The 26445-nt window shown below is 47.0% G+C and overlaps 1 protein-coding gene across 1 annotated transcript; it reads left to right on the top strand.

Annotated features, from left to right (window-relative positions):
* The first annotated feature begins 1146 nt into the window (after positions 1-1146).
* Positions 1147-22052, top strand: aco2 (aconitase 2, mitochondrial). The gene is given in 20 exon segments (XM_056297040.1): positions 1147-1182; positions 2072-2214; positions 3082-3160; positions 3162-3191; positions 3193-3316; positions 3319-3341; positions 3929-4021; positions 6840-6998; positions 8873-9023; positions 9251-9355; positions 9478-9569; positions 12604-12709; positions 13752-13909; positions 15709-15782; positions 16722-16833; positions 18043-18321; positions 19106-19297; positions 19997-20129; positions 21264-21385; positions 21902-22052. Coding segments are annotated over 20 exon segments (2346 nt in total). The 3' UTR covers positions 22037-22052.
* The last annotated feature ends 4393 nt before the right edge of the window (positions 22053-26445 follow it).

The following is a 26445-nucleotide window of genomic DNA, read 5'->3' as shown; positions in this document are numbered from 1 at the left end:
AGTCTGGTTCTGATGGTACTTATACAAACTAAAAAAAAAAAGAAGCACTTCTGCATGTTTCAGATGGTATGAAAATCCTGGTCTTTTCGTTACTAAGGAAAAAAGCCAATCAAGATGACACCTTCAGTTATCTGTATGTATTGTTATATCGGCACCTTGCCTCTGCTGGGGGGGAAAGAAAAGAGAACACACATTTCCTCATTTCCTATCAGGGAATGTTTTGTCCTGTTCAACGTGTCCTCAGTTCATCCTCACCCCGGTACCCCAGCCCATCCTCACCCCGGTACCCCAGTACCCCAGCCCATCCTCACCCCGGTACCCCAGCATCCTCACCCCAGTACCCCAGCCCATCTTCACCCCGGTACCCCAGCCCAGCCCAGCCCATCCTCACCCCGGTACCCCAGACCATCCTCACCCCGGTACCCCAGCCCAGCCCATCCTCACCCCCGGTACCCCGGTACCCCAGCCCAGCCCATCCTCACCCCGGTACCCCAGCCCATCCTCACCCCGGTACCCCGGTACCCCAGCCCATCCTCACCTCGGTACCCCAGCCCATCCTCACCCCGGTACCCCAGCCCATCCTCACCCCGGTACCCCAGCCCCTTCATAGCAGCCTTCTGCTGACCCAGGCTGCCCCCTTTCCCTTCCGTCCACCGCTCAAAAACAACCCATGACTCGCCAGGCCTTCGACCCGAGTCACGTGAACTTTCACCTACATATTTGGTAAGATGACGTCACTAAATATTTTCTTTTATTCTATCCGTAGAATATAAATTGTAATGTTTGAGGGCCATCCCGTTAGATTTTTTTTTTTTTTAAAAATCACAGTCAGAAAACGTATAATCGTTTAAGCTTGCGGCAACTTGGTCCTTGCAGGTTAATAAGGGGCGAAGATACAAAATGTATTTTATCCACAAAGTAAACTACACAGAAATTATCCGTCGGCAAACAGATTAAAAACTCTTCATGGGCGTCATTATTTTTGAATCGTTTCAGGGAGAAAAGACGAGAATCCACGCGTTCACTTTTGTCCTGTAAGGACCGGCCAACGGCTACGCCCACAGAAAATGTCGTCATCAAACAACGCCCAACGCTTATAAGCTCTGACGTCATCACCGTTCGACACATCTTTGTCAGTGAACACAAATGGCAACCTACTGTCTGACTGTCGCCCGGCTTCAGGTAAGAGACCGATCTGACAGGGTTTAGCGATTAGTGCGCGGCTGGTCTGTCGTGTTCGCTGTGCGAGCGCAGCGAGGCCGCGTTTCCTTGCCAACCCGACGGGAAGTTAAAGGCCGTGGCGTCGGCGAGGGCACTTAAACGCCTTGAAGCGCTCCGCGACCGGCCAGGTCAACGTGTCCCCCGTCCGGACTCATCCTAGCGAGCGATGACCCAAGACTGTCATCGCATCCAAAACAAGTCCGAGTCCTCAGTTAATTAGACGTCAGTGTCAAAGTGTACAGCCGTCCACTCTTTATCGATGTGCGCGTCAGTGGTTTAAATCGGGGATGTTTCATTTATGCGCAAGGTTAACGCAAGGTTAGGGCTCACTGCAAGCCAAGCAGTCGTTGGACGAATCATTATTTCAACATATCCTTTGTGCTTTTGGAGTAAATCATTTGTTTTTGGAGCTATGAATCGGAAAAATTAGTCTTATTCCATTTTGTGTTGAAATTAAGGCTAAACACGTTATCCATTCTTGAGCAATGACAGTCAAAACGAGTGCGTGCACCTGCTGTCATTGGGTGAGTTAATTTTTTGCAAACTATTAATTCTCCGATCAGCCTTTGCTCTCACATCACCTTTTGATACTCAGCTGCCGTAGAGAGAGACAGGTGATCGGTAGTTTTAGCTTCAGCTGTTCGGTGTCTGTTATTTTACTGTCTACCTTCTCATCTCTGTCACTGACTGGTGATTTAAAGAATAGCTCTATGTGCCCGACAGTTTATCTTACGCTATCTCCTTCATTCTCGCCTCCTATCTGTGTTTATACACGCCAGATTCAAACAGACCCTAGTCAAGCCGAGCTGTGCTGGATTTATCACTTGATGTGCTCTCTTCCCCTTCGCAGCTGGCCCTGGGCCATGGAGCTCGGCGCCTGCATGTATCAGCAGCATTCAGCGCAAAGGCCAAAGTGTCTATGAGCCGATTTGAGCCCAGCTCCTACATCAACTATGAGACTCTCCGGTCAAACATTGATATTGTGCGCAAAAGGTAAGTGTCACACTATTTACTCTTATGCATGTCACTGCTCCATCCAACTTGCTCATCTCCTTAAATGTTTGACTGATCATGTTTGTTTTTCCCCCAACAAATTCAGGTTGTCCTTGTAGCCATGGGATTTGTGTGTGTGTGTGTGTGTGTGTGTGTGTGTGTGTGTGTGTGTGTGTGTGTGTGTGTGTGTGTGTGAGAGAGAGAGAGAGTGCGCGGCGGCGGCGTGTGTAGGCTATTAGTTGGAGGGGTAGTGGCAAAGGGTGTGCATACAAGAGGTTTATTTTTACTTTGAGCCTATGATTACTTCATGCTTGCCTTAGTTGTGGGCTGCTGTAGACTGCTAATCATAGGATGGAATGATGAGGTTCTGAGACATATTATTTCACTCTAGTAGTACTGCCTTTAACATATCCCTTTCATTTCACAGAAAAGTCTAGGGTTTACTTGGCATTGTTTAACATTGCAAAATATCATTACATTGTTTAAAGATTAAATTATTTGCCACATATTAGTTTTTCTTCTCACTAAATCATCACATTCTTTGGGGGAACAGTACTACATTGGCTCACTAAAAACAATAATGTCCTTTTGTAAAGCATTTCACACATCACCATTTGGCTTCACATGTCCAGGATGAAGCGTTGAACTATTCTGCAATCAACCTGACAGTTTATCACAATTTCATGTCATCTGAGCTCGGAAGCTTCTGATTCCCTAACTCTTTGATGTACATTAACCTCTGTTTATTTTGTTGATGTTTTTTCTCATTTAACTAAAAAACAACATGTGGATTTAGAAAGAAAATATTTAATCAGCACTATAAAACTACTAAATTGAGCCCTATTTACACTACCACAATCTCTCCAGACTCAACCGACCCCTTACCCTGTCAGAGAAGATTGTGTACGGCCATCTCGATGACCCCCACAACCAGGAAATCGACCGTGGGGCGCACCTACTTGCGGCTCCGCCCAGGCCCGCGTGGCCATGCAGGACGCCACGGCCCAGATGGCCATGCTCCAGTTTATCAGCAGTGGCCTACCCAGGGGGGCAGTGCCCTCCACCATCCACTGTGATCACCTGATCGAAGCCCAGACTGGAGGAGAAAGGACCTTGCCAGGGCAAAGGTGAGAGGTCACAGTTTATAGTGGAAGTATCCTGGAGGGAAGCACACACTATGTGGGCTTAGGCCTGATTTCAGTGTTCTAAGTCCGAACTCTGGACCTTTGCTGTGAGTCATGTTCACTGACTTCACCATTTCCTCTCTCTCTACGGTGCTGTGGAACAAAGTGAAGTGACCTGGCAGCTGTCATCACTACTTGCTCAGAGACACAAGCCATGTTTCCATTTAGATGAGCAGTAAATTAAATAAACTTGAACATGAATTTTAAGTGAACTTTAGAAAAGTCTTTCATTTTTTTATTCCTGTTCAGTTTCTCCTCATGTGAATTGAAGATTTTTGGGTAGGAGGTATTATTTGCTGTATCTACCTGTTTTCGCTGTAGCCATGTAAAGCTGTGACTGAAGGTGATATAAATAAAACTAATGCAAATGCAGCATCTGATCATGGGAGAGGAACTCAACTAGCTAGATCTCTCATATCCTCCAGACTCATGCTCAGTCCCCAGACCTGATGACAACAACAGTTCCTGTTGCATTCATTCATCTTAAACATTTGCTTTAACTGAGCTGTCGTGATGTTTTCTTGTTCTAGGATATCAACCAGGAGGTTTACAACTTCTTGGCCAGTGCAGGTGCAAAATATGGAGTGGGTTTCTGGAAGCCAGGCTCTGGAATTATCCACCAGGTAACATGCCGTTTTTTATCATGAGGCTTGTTGTTTTATCCTGGTTTCCTGTCATCAGACTCTCCCTTTGCTGATGGTTATGGTGGTATAGATGGTTCTGGTGTAATAGAGGGTTTTGGGGTTATACAAGGTTACAGGGTTATAGAGGGTTGTATGGATCAGCTATTGATTTTAGTAGCTCTTGTTTTTGTTCTTTTCTTGACTTGTTAATATGTGCAGAATATTGAGTTATCTTGCCTCTAAGTACTGCCTTAAGAGTCTCCCAGAGTACACTGGGGCTAATATCATTAGTTTGTTTGGTTTCTAGGAATAAATCTACAGGTTGAGTGATACAGGTGTAAAAGTGAGCGTCTGATAGAAGTGTAGGGTCAAGTTTCCAAGGACGGAATTCTGTTTTGTTTGTTTTTTTTCTGGATATTCCTACCCATTTTTCTCCCCAATTGTATTTGGCCAATCACCCCACTCTTCCGAGCCGTCCCAGTCACTGCTCCACCCCCTCTGCCGATCCGGAGAGGGCTGCAGACTACCACATGTCTCCTCCGATATATGTGGAGTCACCAGCCGCTTCTTTTCACCTGACAGTGAGGAGTTTCGGAAGGGGGACGTAGCGCGTGGGAGGATCACGCTATTCCCCCCTCTCCCCCGAACAGGTGCCCCGATCAACCAGAGGAGGCCGCTAGTGCAGCGACCAGGACGCATACTCACATCCGGCTTCCCACCCACAGACACGGCCAATTGTGACTGTAGGGACGCCCGACCAAGCTGGCGGTAACACGGGGATTCAAACCGGTGATCTCCATGTTGGTAGGCAACGGAATAGACCGCTATGCTACCTGGATGCCCAAGGACGGCGTTCTTTGGGTTGGGATTTGAAATTCAGGTCTAAAGCTAAAGGACAATGATCTGAGTTTACCCTTACCAAGTATTCAGTAGAGGCCACTGAGGAGAGAAGGGTTTTATCTATTAAAAATAGTTGCGTCCGGGTAGCGTAGCATCGAGAGCATGCTCTCTACCAGATACTCTGGTGCAGCCCATGGCCGACAGCAGCCGGTCAGTGAATGACCAGCAGGCCCAGTCCTGACCTGAAACGAATTTGAATGAATTACAGTCACAAAAATGGCAATGCATTGTCCAACTACCAAAAGGAAAAAGAGTCGCTGTCAAAATGCCTCCCCGCTAAGTGTGTGTGTGTGTGTGTGTGTGTGTGTGTGTGTGTGTGTGTGTGTGTGGGCACGTGTCTACATAGTCCATAAAAACACACTTCAATAGATTGCTCTTGTTCCAATGCATGCATTTCTGTCCACCAGACAATAAGAGAGAGAAAGAGAGAGATTCGCCATGGGCTGCATTGTGCAGCACCCCCATAAAAGTTGGGGAATGATTTCTGTGATAGAGTACCTACTGAGAACTGCCGTTGCAGATTTTTAAAACAAGGCATTGCTATTACCGTTTGAATTAATAGAATCAATTTTTTTTTTGTCATTTCACCACATTGTGTATATTCATGAATTTACCCTTTACTGTGTAATAGCTTGGTATTCACAACTGAACCAACACATTTAATACTAATCAAATTAAATAAGAGTCAAACATAAGTTATGAGTTTTAAAGATTTTTGAGTGTAAAGTTGCTTTAACTGGTGTGATCAAATTCTAGACTTTATACATATAAAGGCATTTCCCACACACAGGCCTACTAGGCTGTCAAAAGGCTTATTAGTCACTCTACCACATACTTGTACTCGTGTGACCATGGGGATACGTTCTGATGGCACATTATAGTCAAAGCAAAAGATTTGCATGTCCTTTTAAGACTGTGTCCTTGTCGTTTTCCTGTCAAACGATAACCAAGTCCCGACACATGTCAAGGCCAATCAAATAAATGAGCTGTAAATATCCAGATGGACAGACAGGACTGTTAAAAACCACGAACGTGGGGCGATGTAGCCTAGATGAAAAAGCCATGTCTGCACGTCCAGGGCAAGATGTCAGATCACGTTGTACAGTTCTGTCCAGTGACCCGTGCACGTGATCTTTCCAGTATCGCTGAGCACTCTGCCTTGTGAGGATCCTGTTTATGTCTATCCATGGATTTGACAGTACTTAAACTTCGCTGGTTAGGTGTTGATTGAAGAAACACTCTGCGGGGGGATGTCCGGGTGGCGTGGTGGTCTATTCCGTTGCCCACCAACATGGCTATCGCTGGTTTGAATCCCTGTGTTGCCTCTGGCTTAGCCGGGTGGTCCTACAGACACAATTGGCTGTGTCTGAGGGGGGGAAGCCGGATGTGGGTATGTGTCCTGGTCGCTGCACTAGTGCCTCCTCTGGTCAATCGTGGTGCCTGTTCAGGGGGGAGGGGGAACTGGGGGGAATAGCGTGATCCTCACGCGAACTACATCCCCCTGGTGAAACTCCTCACTGTCAGGTGAAAGGAAGCAGCTGGAGAGTCCACATGTATCGGAGGAGGCATGTGGTAGTCTGCAGCCCTCCCTGGATTGGCAGAGGGGGTGGAGCAGCGACCGGGATGGCTCAGAAGAGTGGGGTAATTGGCCAAGTACAACTGGGGAGAAAAATGGGGGAAACCCACCCCCCCCCAAAACAAAAAAGGAGAAAAATAAGAAACATGTGGAATAATGCTCAGAGCCTCTCTCCATGCATCTGTCCTAGTCTGTCTCCAGATCGCAAGTCCCAATATATTTACCACAACCATGTTGTGTTGCTGTTAAGCCCACCGAGGCAAATTTGTAACTTGTGATATTACCTTGACTTGACTTGCCACAGTGATTGTTAATGATGTTGTATTGATTTCCTCCAATCAGATCATCTTGGAGAACTACGCGTACCCAGGAGTGATGCTCATTGGCACAGACTCCCACACGCCCAACGGCGGCGGCCTTGGCTCCATCTGTATCGGCGTGGGAGGAGCCGACGCCGTTGATGTCATGGCTGGAATCCCCTGGGAGCTCAAGTGTCCCAATGTTAGTTTAAGCTGCACCTTCGCGGTGTCTCTGGGCATCTCTGTAACTCCCTGTAGCAATCAATTTTTTGTCTCTCTTATTACAATCATCATTATTATTATTACCATCAATATTGTTTATCATCATTATTATTATTATTTTATTAGCAATCAGTTGAAAGCTCACCGCCATCGGACCGGCTGTCTCTGGGCATTTCTGATAGGCGGGCTGTAGCACATCCCTCCGAAAGGTGGTCTGACACGTGAACTGATGATTCTAGATTTATTGGAAATCCCAAAACCAGCGTAAGAGCTAGTTACAAAAACACAAACAACAAATGTGTTAGCCCGCATTACCATAGCCCAGTACTAGCTCACATTAAGCTAACGCTAACTCAGACAAACGGTAAGAAAGAGTTCCTACAGACACACACCATGTGTTAATATTACAGTATTACAGCAAATACTACCCTTGTGCCTCTTCGGCGGGGGGGGGGGGGGGGGGGTTGCTGATACATTAAACCAGTGTTTCTCAACCCAGTCCTCAAGGAACCCCTATCCTGCAGATTTTCATTGTAACCCTGCATAGGTAGCCCTGCTTGTACTTACTCGACCAATCATCTCGCAGCACTTAATTATGCAAGGTGTGCAACATCTGACAAAATTCCTTGCTGATTGGTTGAATAACTACAAACAGGTACCTATTCAGGGTTGCAAAGAAAATATGCAGGATAGGGGTTCCTTGAGGACTGGGTTGAGAAACACTGCATTAAACATTTCATTGTATGTGCTTTCATTTCACTGTTTTCTCTTGCTCGCGGTAGGGACCAGGTAAATATCAGCGAGTAGCTTTCAAAATAAAAGCCCCTCTAATCAAAACAGGAAATAAGACACTGTAAGCGTAAAACAACGTAATAAAAGCAACAGACTTGACTGTTCAACAGGACCGCCTCTCCTGTAGAGCGGAAACACAAGTTGGGTTATTTACACAGGCGCTCTGCTTTACTTCTACGTGCTCGTGGTAAAGGACAGAAACGGTTTCTCCGGCGTGTGTTTTATTTACCGGGGAATGCACGGACACCAGAGATCCGGACCTTTCTTCCACCGCGAGGAAAGATGACTCTGATATTTTCCTCGTGTAGAAGCGCTGTGTTTTAGCTGAAATGTACCTGTCAGAATAAGAGCCCCGGTCTGCGAAGGTGATTAGGTTGATGGGGATTTTTTTTTTTTGATTGAGTGCATACTTGGTCGTCATCATTCATTGAGATTTTGTTTTATTTTGGTCCCCCCCACCCAATAAAAATTAACTGTTTTTTGTGTTGGTCTGAGTAAAAATCTAAATTGTCATTTTTAATCAATTTAGCAAGTTGGGTAATAATAATATTTGTCCAAAGTTACTGCGTTTTGTGTAAATGAAAGATTGGACTCGCTGCTAGTAGTTCACATATTCAAAACTATGAAAAAAAATCATTTTTGAAAGATTTAATATGAAGGATTAGATGTAAATAAAAAGTTGAAATGTTCCAACTTTCAACTCTCAGTGAAGTGACGGTCAGGATTCTCTGGTTCAATTAAAAAGTCAGTAATTTTTTTTTCTTACTCTTTTTAAGATTGGCTGGCTGGTCCTGCGTCTGTCTTTGGGGATTTTTCCCCATCAAACGGTCCTACGGGGAATACACAAGATGTGTCGCCCATGTGGGGCTTTTGAAAGGCATCATATTGTCTGGGGATGGGGCTGTGTTGTGGACTGTATAACACTCTGTTCACGTCTCTACAGCCCGGCCCAACTTCTCCTGCTGGGAATTTCACGTTACACATAAAATCTGACTTGATTTGCCTCGACTTGTTTCCCACGTGGACCACTTCACTAAGCTCCCGCTCGTACTTCCTTCCAAGGTGATCGGTGTGAAGCTGACCGGCTCCCTGTCTGGCTGGACCTCGCCCAAGGACGTCATCCTGAAGGTGGCCGGCATCCTGACGGTGAAGGGAGGCACTGGAGCCATTGTGGAGTACCACGGACCTGGTGTCGACTCCATCTCCTGTACAGGTCAGTAGAGAGAAGACGAGTTTTGTGAGTTCTGTTTGAAACTTTCCCAGTAGGAAGAGATTAGACATGTAGAGTGTGGGGGTGTTCGGGTAGCGTGGTGGTCTGAAGTCAACCAGAGGTGGACAGATAAGATGGAAATTTCACCTCTCTTTACTCTTTATGGTCTCGGAGGCCAAAGTGTAGGAAGTAACGTGTCTCACTGACGTGTTGGCCATGTTGTCTCTCAGGAATGGCCACCATTTGCAACATGGGGGCAGAGATCGGAGCCACGACGTCGGTGTTCCCCTACAACCACCGCATGAGGACCTATCTGGAGAAGACCAGGCGCGGAGGTGCGGTTCAGAGCCCCGGAATGAAAGTGCCAAAGCTCATTTCAGTTTATTTTGTTTTCGTCTGCAGGATTTGGTTTTGTTTCAACACCTTCCTTTTGTGTGTCTGCCTGTCCTCTGCTCAGAGATCTCTGCACTGGCTGATGAGAACGCCGACCTGCTGGTGCCAGATGACGGCTGTGAGTACGACCAGCTCATCGAGCTCAACCTGGATGAGGTAAGTCCTTTTTTTTCCTATTAGATAACACCCCCATCCCACCTGTCACCACCACACACACACACGTACAGAGACACACCCACAAGCACACAGACTCACACGTACAGAGACACACACACAAGCACACAGACTCACACGGACAAAGAAACACATACAGTACACTCAGTCATCCCCCCCTTTTCTGCCCAGTTGTACCCATCCAACTGGGTAGAAAAGGGGGGGGTAACTAAACAGAGAGTACATTTATGTGCACCATTTCCTCCTCTAATTACGTTTTGACGATATACAGTATCCCATCCCCCACCAGGTCCTGATGGAGACAAACATGTGCAAAGTACAGATGACACCTAACAGGAAATACAAAGATAGAAACACACCAGGCATATAAGATATCCAATGTGAGCCTGCTTTCTCACTAATGCAAACATACATAGTACGTACATATACACAAATACTCACTCACGGGGCGCAGTGCTATAATACATATCTTAATATTCACATCATTTAAGATCTACATGATAAATCTTACACACACACACACACACACACACACATATATATATATAGATATATATATATTTATAAAATCCAGTGAGTCACATAAATTCTTTATGAGACGGTACAAGCCTGTTTCGTGCCATAAGCAATCATCAGCTGTCTATATATATATATATATATATATATATATATATATATTCATAATCAGTAATCACAATTTATTATTGATATTCATGTACTTCTGAAGCCTCATTTGTAATTCATTTTCTATACTGATTAGGACTGGCTGCCAGGTAGGCAGGAATTGGTCCAATCTGTTATTCGTTATGTATGATAACCTTTATAAGTGGAGTTGAATTCAGGATTTTTTCAAACCAAAGTGAAACATCAGGAGATGTATCACCAATACACCCCCGAAGAATACGTAACCTTGCAGCATACCAACAAGTTCTCGGTATATATATTTATACTTAACAGCATGCTCCGCTGTATCATCTAATCCTAAAATACAAATGCCTGGGTTTCCTGTTGACTTGGGTCCGAGTATACCGTCAATTTTCCTTTTAACATTATTCCAAATTTCCACAATCTTTGGGCATGCCCAGAAACCATGGAAATATGTAGTTTTGCCAATATGACATTTTGGACAGATTATAGCACAATCAGGAGCATTGATTTTATAAACTGAGTAACGTGCAGTTTATAAATGATCTTAAATTGTGTCTCAGGAGACATTCTTAAGCAACTTCTCTTTTTTGCATTTAACAAAATTGTTTTCCATCCTCTTTATTTATTGTGGTCCCAAAGTCTAATTCCCAGGAACACCTACTGATGTTGGTATTAATCGTCTCCTAGTTTACAATTTCCCCGTACAAATAACTTAATGACTTTATGTATGGAGACAGATTTGACCAGCAATTTTTCAGGAGAAATAATCCCAAGCTTTCGTCTATCGTGGGGAACAGAATGAACATAACTCCTCATTTGCAAGTATCTAAAAAATTGCATTTGTTCTAATCCATACTCTGTCCTCAACTGAGAGAATGATTTCATTACCAATCCATCAAACAGGTCCTTATAGAAATCATCCCTACATCCAGCCATCTCTTAAATGCAGTGACTATGCAAGAGGGAGAGAAGTGAGGGTTATTTACCACAGGTGTAAGATAGGCTAAGGATCCCATCATCCCATAATATGTACATATTTTGCACCAAGTGCTTAAAATGTTTTAACCACAAAATTGTCTCGTAAAAAGGATGTAAGATGGTTCTCTCTATGAATGGTAAATCAGATGGTAACAGTGATTTGTACCCCATCATTTTTAAATCTGTGAATATTGTTTTAGAATCCTGTTTCATCCAGTGAGATATACGTTATAACACATGTTATAACATATGTTCATTTGAGAAGTTCAGTGATAGAACCTAGTTAGGTACAGAGAGATGGGAAGCTGCAGTTTTACTAATTTAAATATTGGTCTGTTATTATCCCATATGATTAACATATTCCTCATTGGCGCAAAGTCAAACACGTTTTCGGTGGGTGTCGGACTCCGCCAAGGTTGTCCCTTGTCTCCGGTTCTGTTTATGATATTCATGGACAGAATCTCAAGGCGCAGCCAAGATGAGGAGTGTGTCCATTTTGGGAACTCCAGAATTGCATCTCTGCTGTTCGCAGATGATGTGGTTTTTGTTGGCTTCGTCAGAACGCGACCTCCAGCGTGCACTGGGGTGGTTTGCAGCTGAGTGTGAAATGGCCAGGATGAGAGTCAGAACCTCCAAGTCTGAGACCCTGGTTCTCTACAGAAAAATGGTAGATTGCTCCTTCCGGGTTGGGGATGAATTGTTGCCTCAAATGAAGGAGTTCAGGTATCTCGGGGTCTTGTTCACGAGTGAGGGTAGGATGGAGCAGAAGATTGACAGGTGGATTGGTGCAGCATCAGCAGTAATGTGGACGTTGTACCGGACCATTGTGGTGAAGAGGGAGCTCAGCTGGAAGGCAAAACTCTCAATTTACCAGTCAATCTTCGTTCCAACCCTCACCTATGGTCATGAGCTTTGGGTAGTGACCGAAAGGATGAGATCGTGGATACAAGCGGCTCAAATGAGTTTCCTCCGTAGGGTGTCTGGGCTCAGCCTTAGAAATAGGTTGAGGAGCTCTAACATCCGGAGGGAGCTCGGAGTAGAGCCACTGCTCCTTCGCATCAAAAGGAGCCAGTTGAGGTGGTTTGGGCATCTGATCAGGATGCCTCCTGGGCGCCTTCCTTTGGAGGTTTTCCAGGCACGTCCAACTGGGAGGACACCCCGGGGTAGACCCAGAACTCGCTGGAGGGACTACATGTCCAGTCTGGCCAGGGAACGCCTGTGGATCCCCCAGTAGGAGCTGGAGGGCGTTGCTGGGGGAGGGATGTCTGGAGTGCCCTACTTAGCTTGCTGCCACCGCGACCCGACCCCGGAGAAGTTGTTGATGGTGTTTCATTTCCTTATCGAACACTGAGCGAGACTAACGTGGACTTTCCCTCTTTTCTCTCCACAGCTGAAGCCTCACATCAACGGACCCTTCACCCCCGACCTGGCCCACCCCATATCTGACATCGGCGCTGTGGCCGAGAAGAGTGGCTGGCCCCTGGAGGTCAAAGTGGGTACGTGTTACCATGCTGATGTGTTAGAATGATTGTTGTGAATTTTATTTTCATTGTTGTTCTTGCTATCTTTCCCGGTTGTTCTTATTTTGGCATTATTATTTTGTTATTGTTTTGAGGATCTGCATGTTGTTTTCAGAGTAAAAATTGGCACTCCGGGGTATCTGGGTGGCCTAGCGAACTATTCCATTGCCTACCAACATTGGGATCGCTGGTTCAAATCCCCATGTTACCTCTGGCTTGGTTGGGTGTCCCTACAGACACAATTGGCCGTGTCTGTGGGTGGGAAGCCAGATGTGGGTATGTGACCTGGTCACTGCACTAGCGCCTCCTCTGGTTGGTCGGGGCACCTGTTCAGGGGGGCGGGGGGGACTGGGGGGACTGGGAGGAATTGTGTGATCCTCCCACGTGCTCCGTCCCCCTGGTGAAACTCCTCACTGTCAGGTGAAAAGAAGCGGCTGGCGACTCCACATGTATCGGAGGAGGCATGTGGTAGTCTGCAGCCCTCCCCGGATCAGCAGAGGGGGTGGAGCAGCTCGGAAGAGTGGGGTAAAATTGGGGAGAAAAGGGGGGGGGGTAAAAAAAAAATTGAAATGTTACTGGATCTGAAGCTCACAGTCGAGAAAACCAACTCATGTTGTCTCTTATTTTTTAGTTTCTTGGGGCAATAAATTCCTGTCATTAATGAATCCGCATGTTTTTTTTGTGGGAGATAATTTTGAATGTCCCTGGGGACCACATCAACATTTTGCAGCAGGCACGGCTGACTTGTCGTCGACTGATGTGCATCATATCTTGGCTGTTCGCACAATCCGACAGCAGACTCATTCCAGCTGGCTGGGTGTGATGAGACGAATATGCCAAGATTTTACATAATAGACACGCAGTTGTACAATGTGTGGGGGCCTCCCTTCTCCTGTCCATCTCCTTCCTAATAAAGATAGAACGGAACCTCCAGAACATTTTGAGAAATGGTGGAGTTTTGATGGATGGGTCTGTCTGTCCTCTGGTCTGATATCGCCACGTGTTTGTCTCCCCGCAGGTCTGATCGGAAGCTGCACAAACTCCAGTTATGAAGACATGGGCCGGGCGGCCTCTCTCGCCAAGCAGGCTCTGGACAAAGGCCTGAAGTGTAAGTCCCAGTTCACCGTCACGCCCGGCTCAGAACAGATCCGAGCCACCATCGAGAGAGACGGATATGTGAGTACCGAAAGATGCCATCACAGGTTTAGACTTTTACGATTTTCTGCGGTAACTTAGATACCTTTTCATAGAACATGTTGTAGTTTCATAGTTTAGTCTGTGTTTAAAGAGGCCATATCATGCTCATTCCAGCTCTATATTTTTGGGGGTCCGCTAGAATAGCTTTGCGTCATTCACAGTTAAAAAAATATACTTATTTATCTGAAACAGGCCCTTTATGCAGCCCCTCAGGTCATCTGTGTCTGAAACGAGCCGTTTTAGCTTGTTCTAGCTGTCTCTTTAAGGCCCCCCCTCCCTAAAAGCCCACTGCTTTCTTCTGATTGGTCAACTTCTGGAAGCCTGCCAAGGGGTAGCACCCAGTGCTTGTGAGCATCGCCTGAACCTCTTGCCGGTGTTATATCGAACTCTGTTTCCCCATCGAGATCTGTCCCCCCCGAAGACAGAGTTCGATAAAACACCAGGGTAGTTGATTAACCTTACCTCAACCTAACCCTAACATTTCTTTTATTTTGACCATCGAACCAAGACCACTTCCTTGTGTTTGGGAACTTACTGCTCCAAGCTACACAGCTAAGATGGGTTAAATGCAGAGCATAAGTTCCCATGGGGATCAATAAAGTATCTCAAAATAAAAAAAAAAATTTAAAATCCATCCTGTGGGATGACAGGATTTGGTTGAAGCAACAACAAAAAAAATCCAGGTTTAAATGCACCCAAAAAGCCGAGATACACAAAACGCCTGCCCAAGATGCTTTTTTTTTTTTTTTTGTGGATCCCCCCCCCCTTTTTTTTTTTTCTTCCAGTTGTGCTTGGCCAATTACCCCACTCTTCCGAGCTGTCCCGGTCGCTGCTCCACCCCCTCTGCCGATCCAGGAAGGGCTGCAGACTACCACATGCCTCCTCCCATACATGTGGAGTCGCCAGCCGCTTCTTTTCACCTGACAGTGAGGAGTTTCACCAGGGGGACATAGCGCATGGGAGGATCACGCTATTCCCCCCAGTTTCCCCTCTCCACCCCCGAACAGGTGCCCCAACTGACCAGAGGAGGCGCTAGTGCCCCGACCAGGACACATACCCACATCCGGCTTCCCACCTGCAGACACGGCCAATTGTATCTGTAGGGACGCCCGACCAAGCCGGAGGTAACACGGGGATTCAAACCAGCGAATCCTTATTTTACATCAAACTCTAATCACCTTAACTTGCTCTAAAACAGCCAGGTTAGTGTGATCGCGTCACAGAGTCCGAGCAGGCAGGCGAGTCACATTCCAACCAATAATATCATCACATGTTTTGCGTCGTCCAATCAAACCACATCCCTCCCTGTGTTTTCTTCCCCGCGCCTCATATCCTGTTCTACGTAGAAATAGGTCACATTACACAAGTGAGAGGCACTCTGAGTGTCGTTTCACGTTGTCTTTACTATGTGACTATCACCCATCTGTTTCCAGATGTTCCAACGAGTTAAAGGAAAGTTACGATAAACTTAGTGGTCCAACAGGAAGTCCAAACAGGTTGCAGGCGAATTGAATATTACCATACTTGTCAGTACTCATGGATGGGCGATATGAGATGTCAGGTGACGACAGGTGATTTTTGGAAGATGTAATTAACAGGAAGTGACATGCCCGACGATCGGCGTTTTGGGTTCCAACAAAAAGAAGAACTTAATTTCCACCTCAACACCCGAGACAGATTGTTAAATGTAATCCAGAGACATCAGACTCGGACACAGACTCGGATGGAAGACTTGTGTAAATGCCTTTTTCATTGTCTTCTTCTTTTCCCTCCTGTAGTCAAAGATCCTCAGTGACGTTGGTGGCGTCGTCCTGGCTAACGCATGTGGCCCCTGCATCGGACAATGGGACAGGTAGACTGTTCAGAGAACACAACATGCAGCACATTTTTCTTATTATCTGTAGTCACACCACTTGGCACTTATGACACACTTATGTGTGTCATAAGTGCCAGGTAGTTCATTACATTCACCTGTTGTTTCTGGTCTAGGAACCTCCTCGCACACATGCTTTGAATGTCTGACACAACAGGTGAATGTAATGAACTGTCAGAATGGAAAATCAGCAGCACTTACGGTACCTGAGGACCTGATTGAGAACCAGTGCTGTGTAAGGTATACATACTATAACAGCAGTAATGTCCATCCAAGAGTCTGAATGGATAACGATGGGCAAGATGAATAAAAGAGTAAGAAGAGATATTTCGGGGCGTCTGGGTAGCGTAGCAGTCTATTCCGTTGCCTACCAACACGGGGATCGCTGGTTCGAATCCCTGTGTTACCTCCGGCTTGGTTGAGCATCCCTACAGACACAATTGACCCGTGTCTGCAGGTGGGAAGCCGGATGTGGGTGTTTGACCTGGTCACCACTCTAGCACCTCCTGTGGTCGGTCTGGGTACCTGTTCGGGGGGGGAGGGGAAACTGGGGGGAATAGCGTGATCCTCCCATGCGCTACGTCCCCCTGGTGAAACTCCTCGATGTCAGGTGAAAAGAAGCGGCTGGTGACTCCACATGTATCAGAGGAGGCATGTGGTAGTCTGCAGCCCTCCCCGGATCGGCAGGGGTGGAGCAGAGACTGGGACGGCTCAGAAGAGTGGGGTGATTGGCCAAGTACAATTTGGGAGGGGGAAAAAGGGGGGGGGGACACAAAGGAAGAAAAAAAAGATATTTCATGGTATTCAATACCTCTGAGCTCCGAGAAGCAACTGAGTTTTGTTGAGAGTTTGTCTGACATGTGAACGTCTCCTGTCTGACATGTGAACGTCTCCTGTTTGTGTGGCTTCGGTTTTTAGACGGGACGTGAAGAAGGGAGAGAAAAACACCATCGTCACCTCCTTCAACAGGAACTTCACCGCCAGGAACGACGCGAACCCCGCCACACACGCCTTTGTCACCTCCCCTGAGGTACACTCATGAAACGCACTTCTGGTAGCAGCTCAACACATTCTTTTCTAGTCAACTTTATTGATGACAAACAGTTGAAAAAGTAATTTAATATACCTTTTCACTACCACAGACACTATCTCACACACATGTACGAAGATACATGCAAAGAAACATCGTACAGGGGCGTCCAGGTAGCATAGCGGTCTAGTCTGTTGCCTACCAACACAGGGATCGCCGGTTTGAATCCCCATGTTACCTCCGGCTTGGTCGGGTGTCCCTACAGACACAACCGGCCGGATCTGGGTAAGTGTCCTGGTCGCTGCACTTGCGCCTCCTCTGGTTGGTCGAGGCGTCTGTTTGGGGGGGAGGGGGAACTGGGGGGAATAGCGTGATCCTCCCACGCGCTACGTCCCCCTGGTGAAACTCCTCACTGTCAGGTGAAAAGAAGCGGCTGGTGACTCCACATGTATGGGAGGAGACATGTGGTAGTCTGCAGCCCTCCCCTGATCGGCAAGAGGGGGTAGAGCAGCGACTGGGACGGCTCAGAAGAGTGGGGTAATTGGCCGGATACAATTGGGGAGAAAAAAAAAGGGGGGGGGGAGAAATCCCTTTTTAATCTATTCTAGATGTTTGCTAAGCCCAAAGGAATAACTGCTTACTTCAGGGCTGATTAAATATGATGATACACTGTGTACTGGAAGCTTCTAGAGAAGTAGACTCACTAGTAAATACAGCTTACAATTCATAACAGTTCATAGCCTCATACTGCAGACATACGGCTGTGTAGGGTTTTATACACTCTTCACGAGACCATCGGGCATAGTCTCTACATGTTAGCAAACCTATCTTGGCTCAACGGACAAGGTGACTCAGGCTGGTTCAACGTCATATCTGATCTCATTCAGGTTGCTCCATGTCTCAGACAGAAGTTCAGAGCTTGTCATCTGTCCTTGCTAGGGCCCACCACTCCTCATGTTACTATAGAGTACGAAACAAAATACTCATACAAATTAAGATGATTAAACTGAAGTTAAAGATGATACATACATTCATGTTTTCCTCACAACTCCCTCTAGTTAACCGTCATTGATGTGGTAGATGTCCCACACACACACACTCTCTTACACACACACACGCACACGCAAAACACCCGTCTCTGAATCGGGTGGCTTTTCACTCCCTTGACAGTCTCAACCATCCACATACACTCTGCCTCCTCTTCCTCAGATCGTCACGGCCCTGGCCATCGCCGGCACCCTGAAGTTCAACCCGGAGACGGACTTCCTCACAGCCCCCAACGGCGAGAAGTTCAAGCTGGATCCACCCAACGGGGACGAGCTGCCGGCCATGGACTTTGACCCAGGCCAGGACACTTACCAGCACCCGCCGGCTGACGGCAGCAGCCTGAAGGTGGACGTCAGCCCCCAGAGCAACCGCCTGCAGCTGCTGGAGCCCTTCGACCAGTGGCACGGACAGGACCTGGAGGACCTGCAGGTCCTCATCAAGGTGTGCAGGGGTTGGTGTGATGGCTGCTTGCCTGCCAGACTGATTAGTGGAGAAAAAATAAATTTACCAGGTCAAGTCAATTTCATTTGTATAGCCCAATATCACAAATTCAAAATTTACCTCAGGGGGCTTTACAGTAGCACAACATCCTGTCCTTAGACTCGAATAAGGAACAACCCCTAAAAAACCTTTAACAGGGGGAGAAATGAGAAGAAGTAGGGAGATGAATTATTCAGCACCTGGAAGTTGTCATGCTGTAAGCAGGGTTTTGGATTGTAATAACTAATCTTGATCTGTGTCTGGTGGGCGGGGTTGTAAAAACATCACAGTATTTGTATCTGTTGTATTTGTCCCCACCTGTACTGATATTATCATTTGCATTGTGTATGTGAGGATAATAATGCTAGATGCCAATGCTACAAGGCATTACTGTGGCTGTGCTAGACAAAAACGTTCTAGAAAGATTAAAAGAAAAGTTTGGGCACTAATCTGCAAGGCTGTGAAAATATGAAGGCAATCCCCAAGCAGTTTTATGTTCGTTTTCTTTTATTTGTTGGTGGTTTGTAAGTTTGCTGCAATGTCACAGAAATGTGTCAATAAAGATTTAAGTTAAAAAAAAAAAGAAGAAAAGTTTGGGACGCAGGTGCGGGCGCAGACAATAGCGGGTGTGCTGTTTAAATGCTGGTAGCCTTCACACAGACCGACAATAACTGAGGGGCGTCCGGGTAGAAACTCGTTTATATATTGAAGTTGAAGTCCCCTTCTCCTCTCTTCCTGTCTCTAGGTGAAGGGGAAGTGCACCACAGACCACATCAGCGCTGCCGGGCCCTGGCTGAAGTTCCGTGGTCACCTTGACAACATCTCCAACAACATGCTGATCGGTGCCGTCAACATGGAAAACGACGCCGTCAACCAGATCAAGAACCAGCTGACGGGCGACTTCGGAGGCGTGCCTGACGTGGCCCGTCACTATAAGGTGAGGACCGTAGAGAGACCCGCCTGAGGTTGCCTGCACTGACCTCTGGTAAAACAAAATATGCACGCCTGCAAGAACTTAAATGTTGAAATATGTTCATGCTAAATATTTTGCAATTACTCTGCAGAGGTAGGATGTGTATCTGGTTCTTTGTTTTGCAAACATGACGTTTTTTGTTCCACTTGTCTTGCTGTGTCGTCGCCAGTTCTCGGGTCGGATGAATCGGAGCTCTGAAATGATACCCGAGTTTCCGACCTGTAATTGCTTGTTCGACAAACATCCAGTTTGTTTTTTGACATCAGAAGTGGGTTTTTTTTTTATGAGTTCCAGGTTGTCAGTGACTTTAAAAGTGACTTTATATAAAACAAGCCAAGAAAATGCGTTCTGTCCGCCATGATTTTTTTTTTTCCTGCAGAAATTACCCCAACTTCCGCTACGTCACGTTCAGTTCGGTTCTCAAACCTGTCGAAATGCGGGCCGGTTCTCAAAAGGCATCAAGGGAGAACCCGCTCCGCACCGGCACCGGCACTGGCACCAGCACCGTTCTGGTGGAAAAGAGGCCTATAGACTCAGTGCTGCTGTTATCAGTTCCCTCGCTGTAATTCATCCATTGTAAGAACGCCGGCTAAATCCCAGACTGAGTTTACGGTTTTCACTGCTCTCAAAGAGAATGGCGTCTGTTCTTCTCTTCCCACGCAGGCTAACGGGCTGTCCTGGGTTGTGGTCGGAGATGACAACTACGGCGAGGGCTCCAGCAGAGAGCACGCCGCCCTAGAGCCCCGCCACCTGGGAGGAAGAGCCATCATTGTGAAGAGCTTCGCCAGAATCCACGGTATGCCAGCGTGCAGGAGTTCTTTAACATTCACAGCTCGCAATGAAGTTTCTTACTCTGGCTTACCAGAGCCCACATACACAACGTATTACAACCAAGCTAATTAATTAGTTAATTAATTAAGCCTGTGGCCCCTGTATCAATCAATCAATCAATCAGTTGAACAATATTTATGCAGCACATTTCCTACATTAAAATGCAAAGCGCTCTATATGACAGAAAAGTACACAGATAAAAAAGTAATAATAAAAGAAGAAAACAATAAAGTCCTCTTTTTGGCCTGTAACAAAGCTGGTAAGCTCAATAACGGTCATTATTCATTTTACTAGAGGGGAGAATTAATTGCTAAGACTTGAGATATAATCCATTTAATCTAATAATCAGATTTGAGGTCCTGGATCAGGGGTGGCTAGCCATGTGCCATGGAGAGCCATGTGTATGCAGGTTTTCCTTCCAACCCGACTCCACACCAGGTGATGTCACTACCAACCCTTCAACCAAAGAGGAAGAATCTGTCAGCGAAATCACCTGGTGTGGAGTCCGGCTGGAATGAAAACCTGCATACACATTGCTCTCCATGGCACATGGTTAGCCCCCGCTGTCCTGGATCAATTTGAACCGTTGCCCAAAACCAGTAGAGTCCACAGAGTTTTTAATCAGAAGTTTCTATTTTGTGAATGGGAGCCTGAGAAGAGCATATCAGCTTCGACTTGTCTTCCCAGGGTTCGTTTCTCATATCCACAATCTCTTTTGGATTTTTTCTCCCCAATTGTACTTGGCCAATTACCCCACTCTTCTGAGCCATCCCGGTCGCTGCTCCACCCCCTCTGCCGATCCGGAGAGGGCTGCAGACTACCACATGCCTCCTCCAATACATGTGGAGTCACCAGCCACTTCTTTTCACCACCCCCCCACCCCCTCACTGACCAGAGGAGATGCTAGTGCAGCGACCAGGACACACCTACATCCGGCTTCCTACCTGCAGATATGGCCAATTGTGTCTGTAGGGACGCCCGACCGAGCCGGAGGTAAAACGGGGATTCAAACCGGCGATCCCCGTGTTGGTAGGCAATGGAATAGACCGCTATGCTACCCATTAACGCTTCTTTCTTCTCTTCTCCTTCCTGCTCTCAGAGACAAACCTGAAGAAGCAGGGTCTGCTGCCACTGACCTTCAGCAACCCCTCCGACTACGACAAGATCCACCCTGATGACAAGATCTCCATCAGAGGACTCAAAACCTTTTCCCCTGGCAAGGTAAGGAGTGGGCGGGCCGGGTTGAGGTACACTTACACTTCCATTTGTATTTACTCGTTGAACAAAGGCTTTTATCAAAAGAGAGTCGGCAACTTACAGATAGAATCAAGTGTTGTCAGCTGGCGTCATAGAGCACATAGTTGTCATATCATAGCAGTATTATATGAAGTAGTAGTAGAACAACATTTGCTACAGAGTAGTCATGTCATAATTGTACTATATGAAGTAGTTGTACATCAAGCAGACCTTGAGGTTGAAAAGATACTTTGCATTAAGAGCCCTCAGAACTTGTTTTCTTTGAGGGTGTTTGTTGACGCACAGGAATGTTGTTTCATAGCTTCACACCAGATCATGCAAACACAACTGATTTACAACTTTTATTCTTTTGACTTTCCTTAAAACTTTGTTTAAAAATTTTGGGTTGGAAATGTGAGGACTGGCGAACAGCTTTTTGAACGGAGGTGGACAGGAAAGTGGCTGATGATTCTGTTGCGTCTCCGCTTTCCTTTCTTTCAGCCTCTGACCGCGGTGCTGAAGCACAGCGACGGCAGCCAGGACACTTTGCAGCTCAACCACACCTTCAACGAGACGCAGATCGAGTGGTTCCAGGCTGGCTCCGCCCTCAACAGGATGAAGGCGCTGCAGAAGTGAGGAAGAGGAAGGAGGAGCAGAAAAATGGGGGTGGGGGGGGTCTTTGGTAATGGGGGAGGGGTGAATGTAGAAGCTGCTAATGTTTGTTCCATCATCCACACTCGCATACGACTAAGAATGAAGCGATGGGTCGGTTTGTCTCTCGGAGTGAAGCGTTGCTGGTGTGGCGGTTCATGCTAAGCGGTATGCTAACGTCGATGATGGAATCTGTTGGCCGTCTTTAGCGGCCGCTCTCTGGTCAGATATCTCTGCAGCTCCTCGCTGGTTACGACCGGTTATGTGTTGATAAAAAAAACGGACCCTGGGACTGTGGTCGGAGCACTGGGTGGCCGGTTGGCAATGAAACAGGTTTGAAAGTGTTGTGTGAAGGACATGTACGGGTGGAAACCAGTGACGCCATACCACTCACTAAAATTCTGTAGGTTTAACCTCCTAAAACCAGTCCACCCCAGCCCCGCCCAGTTTGTTTCTCAACCACTCAATGCAACATCCAGAGATTCATCATGTATAGCTGTACCACTCAGAACTTGAATTGCAGGAAGAACCTAGAATGAAAGACACTCGTCTGAGGCCACAGGGCTCAATGAAGACACTGTGAGCTGCTTTACACATGAAGTGAAACAATCAGAAGCCGGCTGGAGACACCTGGTCTGGTTTGAAAGCAAAGGGAAATTTACTGCTGATGACACACACACACACACACACACACACACACACACACACACACACACACACACACACACACACACACACTAGTCTTTGACTGGCAACCGCCATGCTGCCTGTTTGTGTTCCTACCGCTGGTACGACTCAGAGGTCTAGTCCCCCCCCCCCCCCATCGCGGCCCCTCTCCCGTGCCCGGCGTAGCCAGTCAGCTCATTACTCTCGAGTGTTGAGTGACAGGCCCCGCGGCGTCATGTCGTACTGTAACTCTGCCTGCTTCAGTGCATCTTAACCCCCACGTGTTTGTGTTGCGGTCCAGTGCTTTGCGTTTGTCATCATTGTTGCAGAAGTTGAGGACCTGTTTGAGATCTCTTGTCAGCGAAAAGAGAAACGTCAACACTGCGCTAGGTGACTGTGTCCGACCCTCTCTCCTCACCGTGACCCGCTCACAGAGTCTCGAGCTACGGCTGTTTTCTCTGAATGGCTATTTATTTATTTCACTCTCACAAAAGCTACTATGCCGACATGCATTTTAATAAAAACAGGCCCGAGTACCTGCAGATCACTGGGCCTCGCCTCAGAATAGTCCCTTCTGGTGTGTATTTTCAGTTCATTTTTTCTCTTCTTTACCGACGGTCAGTCGTTTCACGTGGATTTCAACCCTCTCTCTGTGTGAAAGGGAACGAGCACGTAGGACTCCAGCTGCAGGAACTCGCAAGTGGACGGAAATCGGTGGACAAATTGGCTTTGATATTACACCAATATCCAATACTTTCAATGTTATTTGGCAAAAAAACGTAAACCGGCTGAGTCTGCCGTTACCCTGCGGGGGGGACTCACCCCAAACCTCGATGTTCTGTTCAGGTGGTAAATGTTCTGAAAGTGCAGTGAAGGTGCCATTTTTCTGTTTGTTCAAACCTCCCGTTGGTCTTTGATACACGGCACATGTGCAGCTGTCAGTCAGTGAGTTGAAGTCACATGACATCGCAGACTGTAGTCTGCCTGTCTTCATAACCTGCCGTGTGGGCATGTCTGCTTTTATGTATATTTAAATGTATTTCCCTTTTCTTTTTTTTTTTCCTTTTCTGTTACAGAAATAAGTGCTGTTCAAACACTAATGGGACGTAAAATAAAAATTCACGGATCTGATTTGTTTACATTAGTGGTGCGAGTGAAATGCGTGAGACTGGACGGCACAGTTTGTAGATGCGTTTCGTACATCACGCGTAACGTTGCCAAAAACGAAGACGTGCCTTTGCCAAAGGTTCCTGGAGGTTCACTGAGCAAAACTCAGGGTGTCTGCAGATCCTTAAACTGTCTCAATTCCGGTTTCACAAATGACAGGCCTTAAGTCTTTAAATTGTGTTAAGTTTGAATTTGAGGTCTTAATATCTACTGTTGTACCTATATATCTACTGTTGTACTGGACCGTTGTGGTGAAGAGGGAGCTGAGCCGGAAGGCAAAGCTCTCAATTTACCAGTCCTTCTTGGTTCCAACCCTCACCTGTGGTCATGAGCTTTGGGTAGTGACCGAAAGGGTGAGATCGTGGATACAAGCGGCTGAAATGAGTTTCCTCCATAGGGTGTCTGGGCTCAGCCTTAGAGATAGGGGGAGGAGCTCATACATCCGGAGGGAGCTCGGAGTAGAGCCGCTGCTCCTTCGCATCGAAAGGAGCCAGTTGAGGTGGTTGGGGCATCTGATCCGGACACCTCCTGGGCGCCTTCCTTTGGAGGTTTACTGGGCACGTCCAACTGGGAGGAGACCCCGGGGTAGACCCAGAACTCACTGGAGGGACTACATGTCCACTCTGGCCTGGGAACGCCTTGGGATCCCCCAGGAGGAGCTGGAGGGCGTTGCTGGGGAGAGGGACATCTGGAGTACCCTACTTAGCTTGCTGCCACCGCGACCCGACCCTGGAGAACTGGCTGAAGATGAATGAATGAATATCTACTGTAACATTTTATGATTTTATTTATTTTTGTCGTAATTAGTTGAGTTGTTCCGCAGCAGAATCAACATTTGTGATGGGCTATAAAACCCAACGCCTCCCAAATGCTAACCGCTACACTAGAAATTAGCCACGGTGTCAGATATGTTCCCCTATGCAATATTAATGACCTGGCTGCATAAGAACAAATATGGATAAGGCATAAGTTGACCCGTCTTAACGCTCTCTGTGGCCTCCATTTTTAAAAAGTCATTGCCAGTACTTAGTCCAGCTGCTGACTGAAACCTTTTGGCATCATTTGTCCAAAAATCAGTATTTAACTGTCTTTATATTTGGTCCTTCACGTCGAAAGGAGCCAGTTGAGGTGGTTCGGGCATCTGATCAGGATGCCTTCTGGGCTTTCCAGGCACGTCCAACTGGGAGGAGATCCCGGGGTAGACCCAGAACTCGCTGGAGGGACTACGTGTCCAACCTGGCCTGAGAACGCCTTGGGATCCCCCAGGAGGAGCTGGAGGGCGTTGCTGGGGAGAGGGACATCTGGAGTGCCCTACTTAGCTCGCTGCCACCGCAACCCAACCCCGGAGAAGATGAGATGAGATCAGATTTGGTCTTAAAAAGGTCTAAAAAAGTACTAAATTTAACTTGATGATTCCTTCAGACACACTTGAATTGTCCAGAATGACATGAGACCACTGAGTCAATTTTGTATGACAGTGGTTCTCAATCAGGTCCTCAACGCTGCTGGTTTCCTATACCGCCAGGTAGTTCATTACATTCAGCTGTTGTTCCAGGTTTAAAACCTCCCTGACTGGAGGCTGAATAACTGGAAGAACAGGTGAATGCAATGAACTACCTGGTAGAATAGAAAATCAGCAGTACTGGCGGTATCTGAGAACCTGATTGAGAACCAGTGAATTAACATAGTTTTCCTTTTGGGCCAGTCAACCTGTAGGATGGTCAATTTTTCCTCAGGTTTCCCTTTTTATCCATTGCACCTTTGCCTTTTTTTGCATCCTGCAAAGATGGAATTGAGTTTTTTAAGGTAAATGCAGACAAAGGCCACAAACAAGCTCATTTATTAGGTACAGTTCAAATTCAAGAGTGGATCAAATGCAAACTCATCCGGTCTGCTGGAACCTGCAGGTACTCAACCATGTGTTTGCCGGCAGCCATGCCAACATGTACCCAGGCTCTGCCAAATGACGGAAGCTAAGCATGTATGGGCTTGGCTAGTGGGAGACCCCCGGGAAACTGAGTTGCTGCCGGAAGTGGTGTTGGTGGGCCAGTAGGGGGCAGTCTTCCCTCTGGTCCTAATAAAAACAACGAATATCAAATCCCAGTGCCCCAGTGCAGTGACGGGGACACTGTGCTGTAGGAGGTGCCGTCCTTCGGATGAGACGTTAAAGCGAGGTCCTGACTCACTGGTCATTAAAGATCCCATGGCGCTTATCACAGAGAGTAGGGGGTCCCCGGTGTCCTGGCAACATTCCCAACCTGCCTCTCTCCATATGGCCACCTAACCCCCCCCCCCCCATGTAGTTGGCTCCATGATTCCTCCCTGTCCACCTGGTGAGGTGGACAGGTCCAGTGACCAGCTGTTCATCGGGTCATTTATCCGCAGTCCTTTGTCACTTGCTGACCCCTTTCACCAGTATGCAAGCCACCGGAACAGTACTCTTGTCAGGTGAACAGTAATAACCCTTTGCAACGCCACTGAATCGTGTGTATACTGCTGCGCATCCAATACACAACGGATGAATTGAATCCTTCGCTTCCGGTGTGGGAAGATGGTGGCGC

The sequence above is a fragment of the Lampris incognitus genome, chromosome 17, assembly GCF_029633865.1.
Source record: "Lampris incognitus isolate fLamInc1 chromosome 17, fLamInc1.hap2, whole genome shotgun sequence".
In the NCBI taxonomy this organism is placed as follows: domain Eukaryota; kingdom Metazoa; phylum Chordata; class Actinopteri; order Lampriformes; family Lampridae; genus Lampris; species Lampris incognitus.
This window is presented reverse-complemented; position numbering and strand designations above follow the sequence as displayed.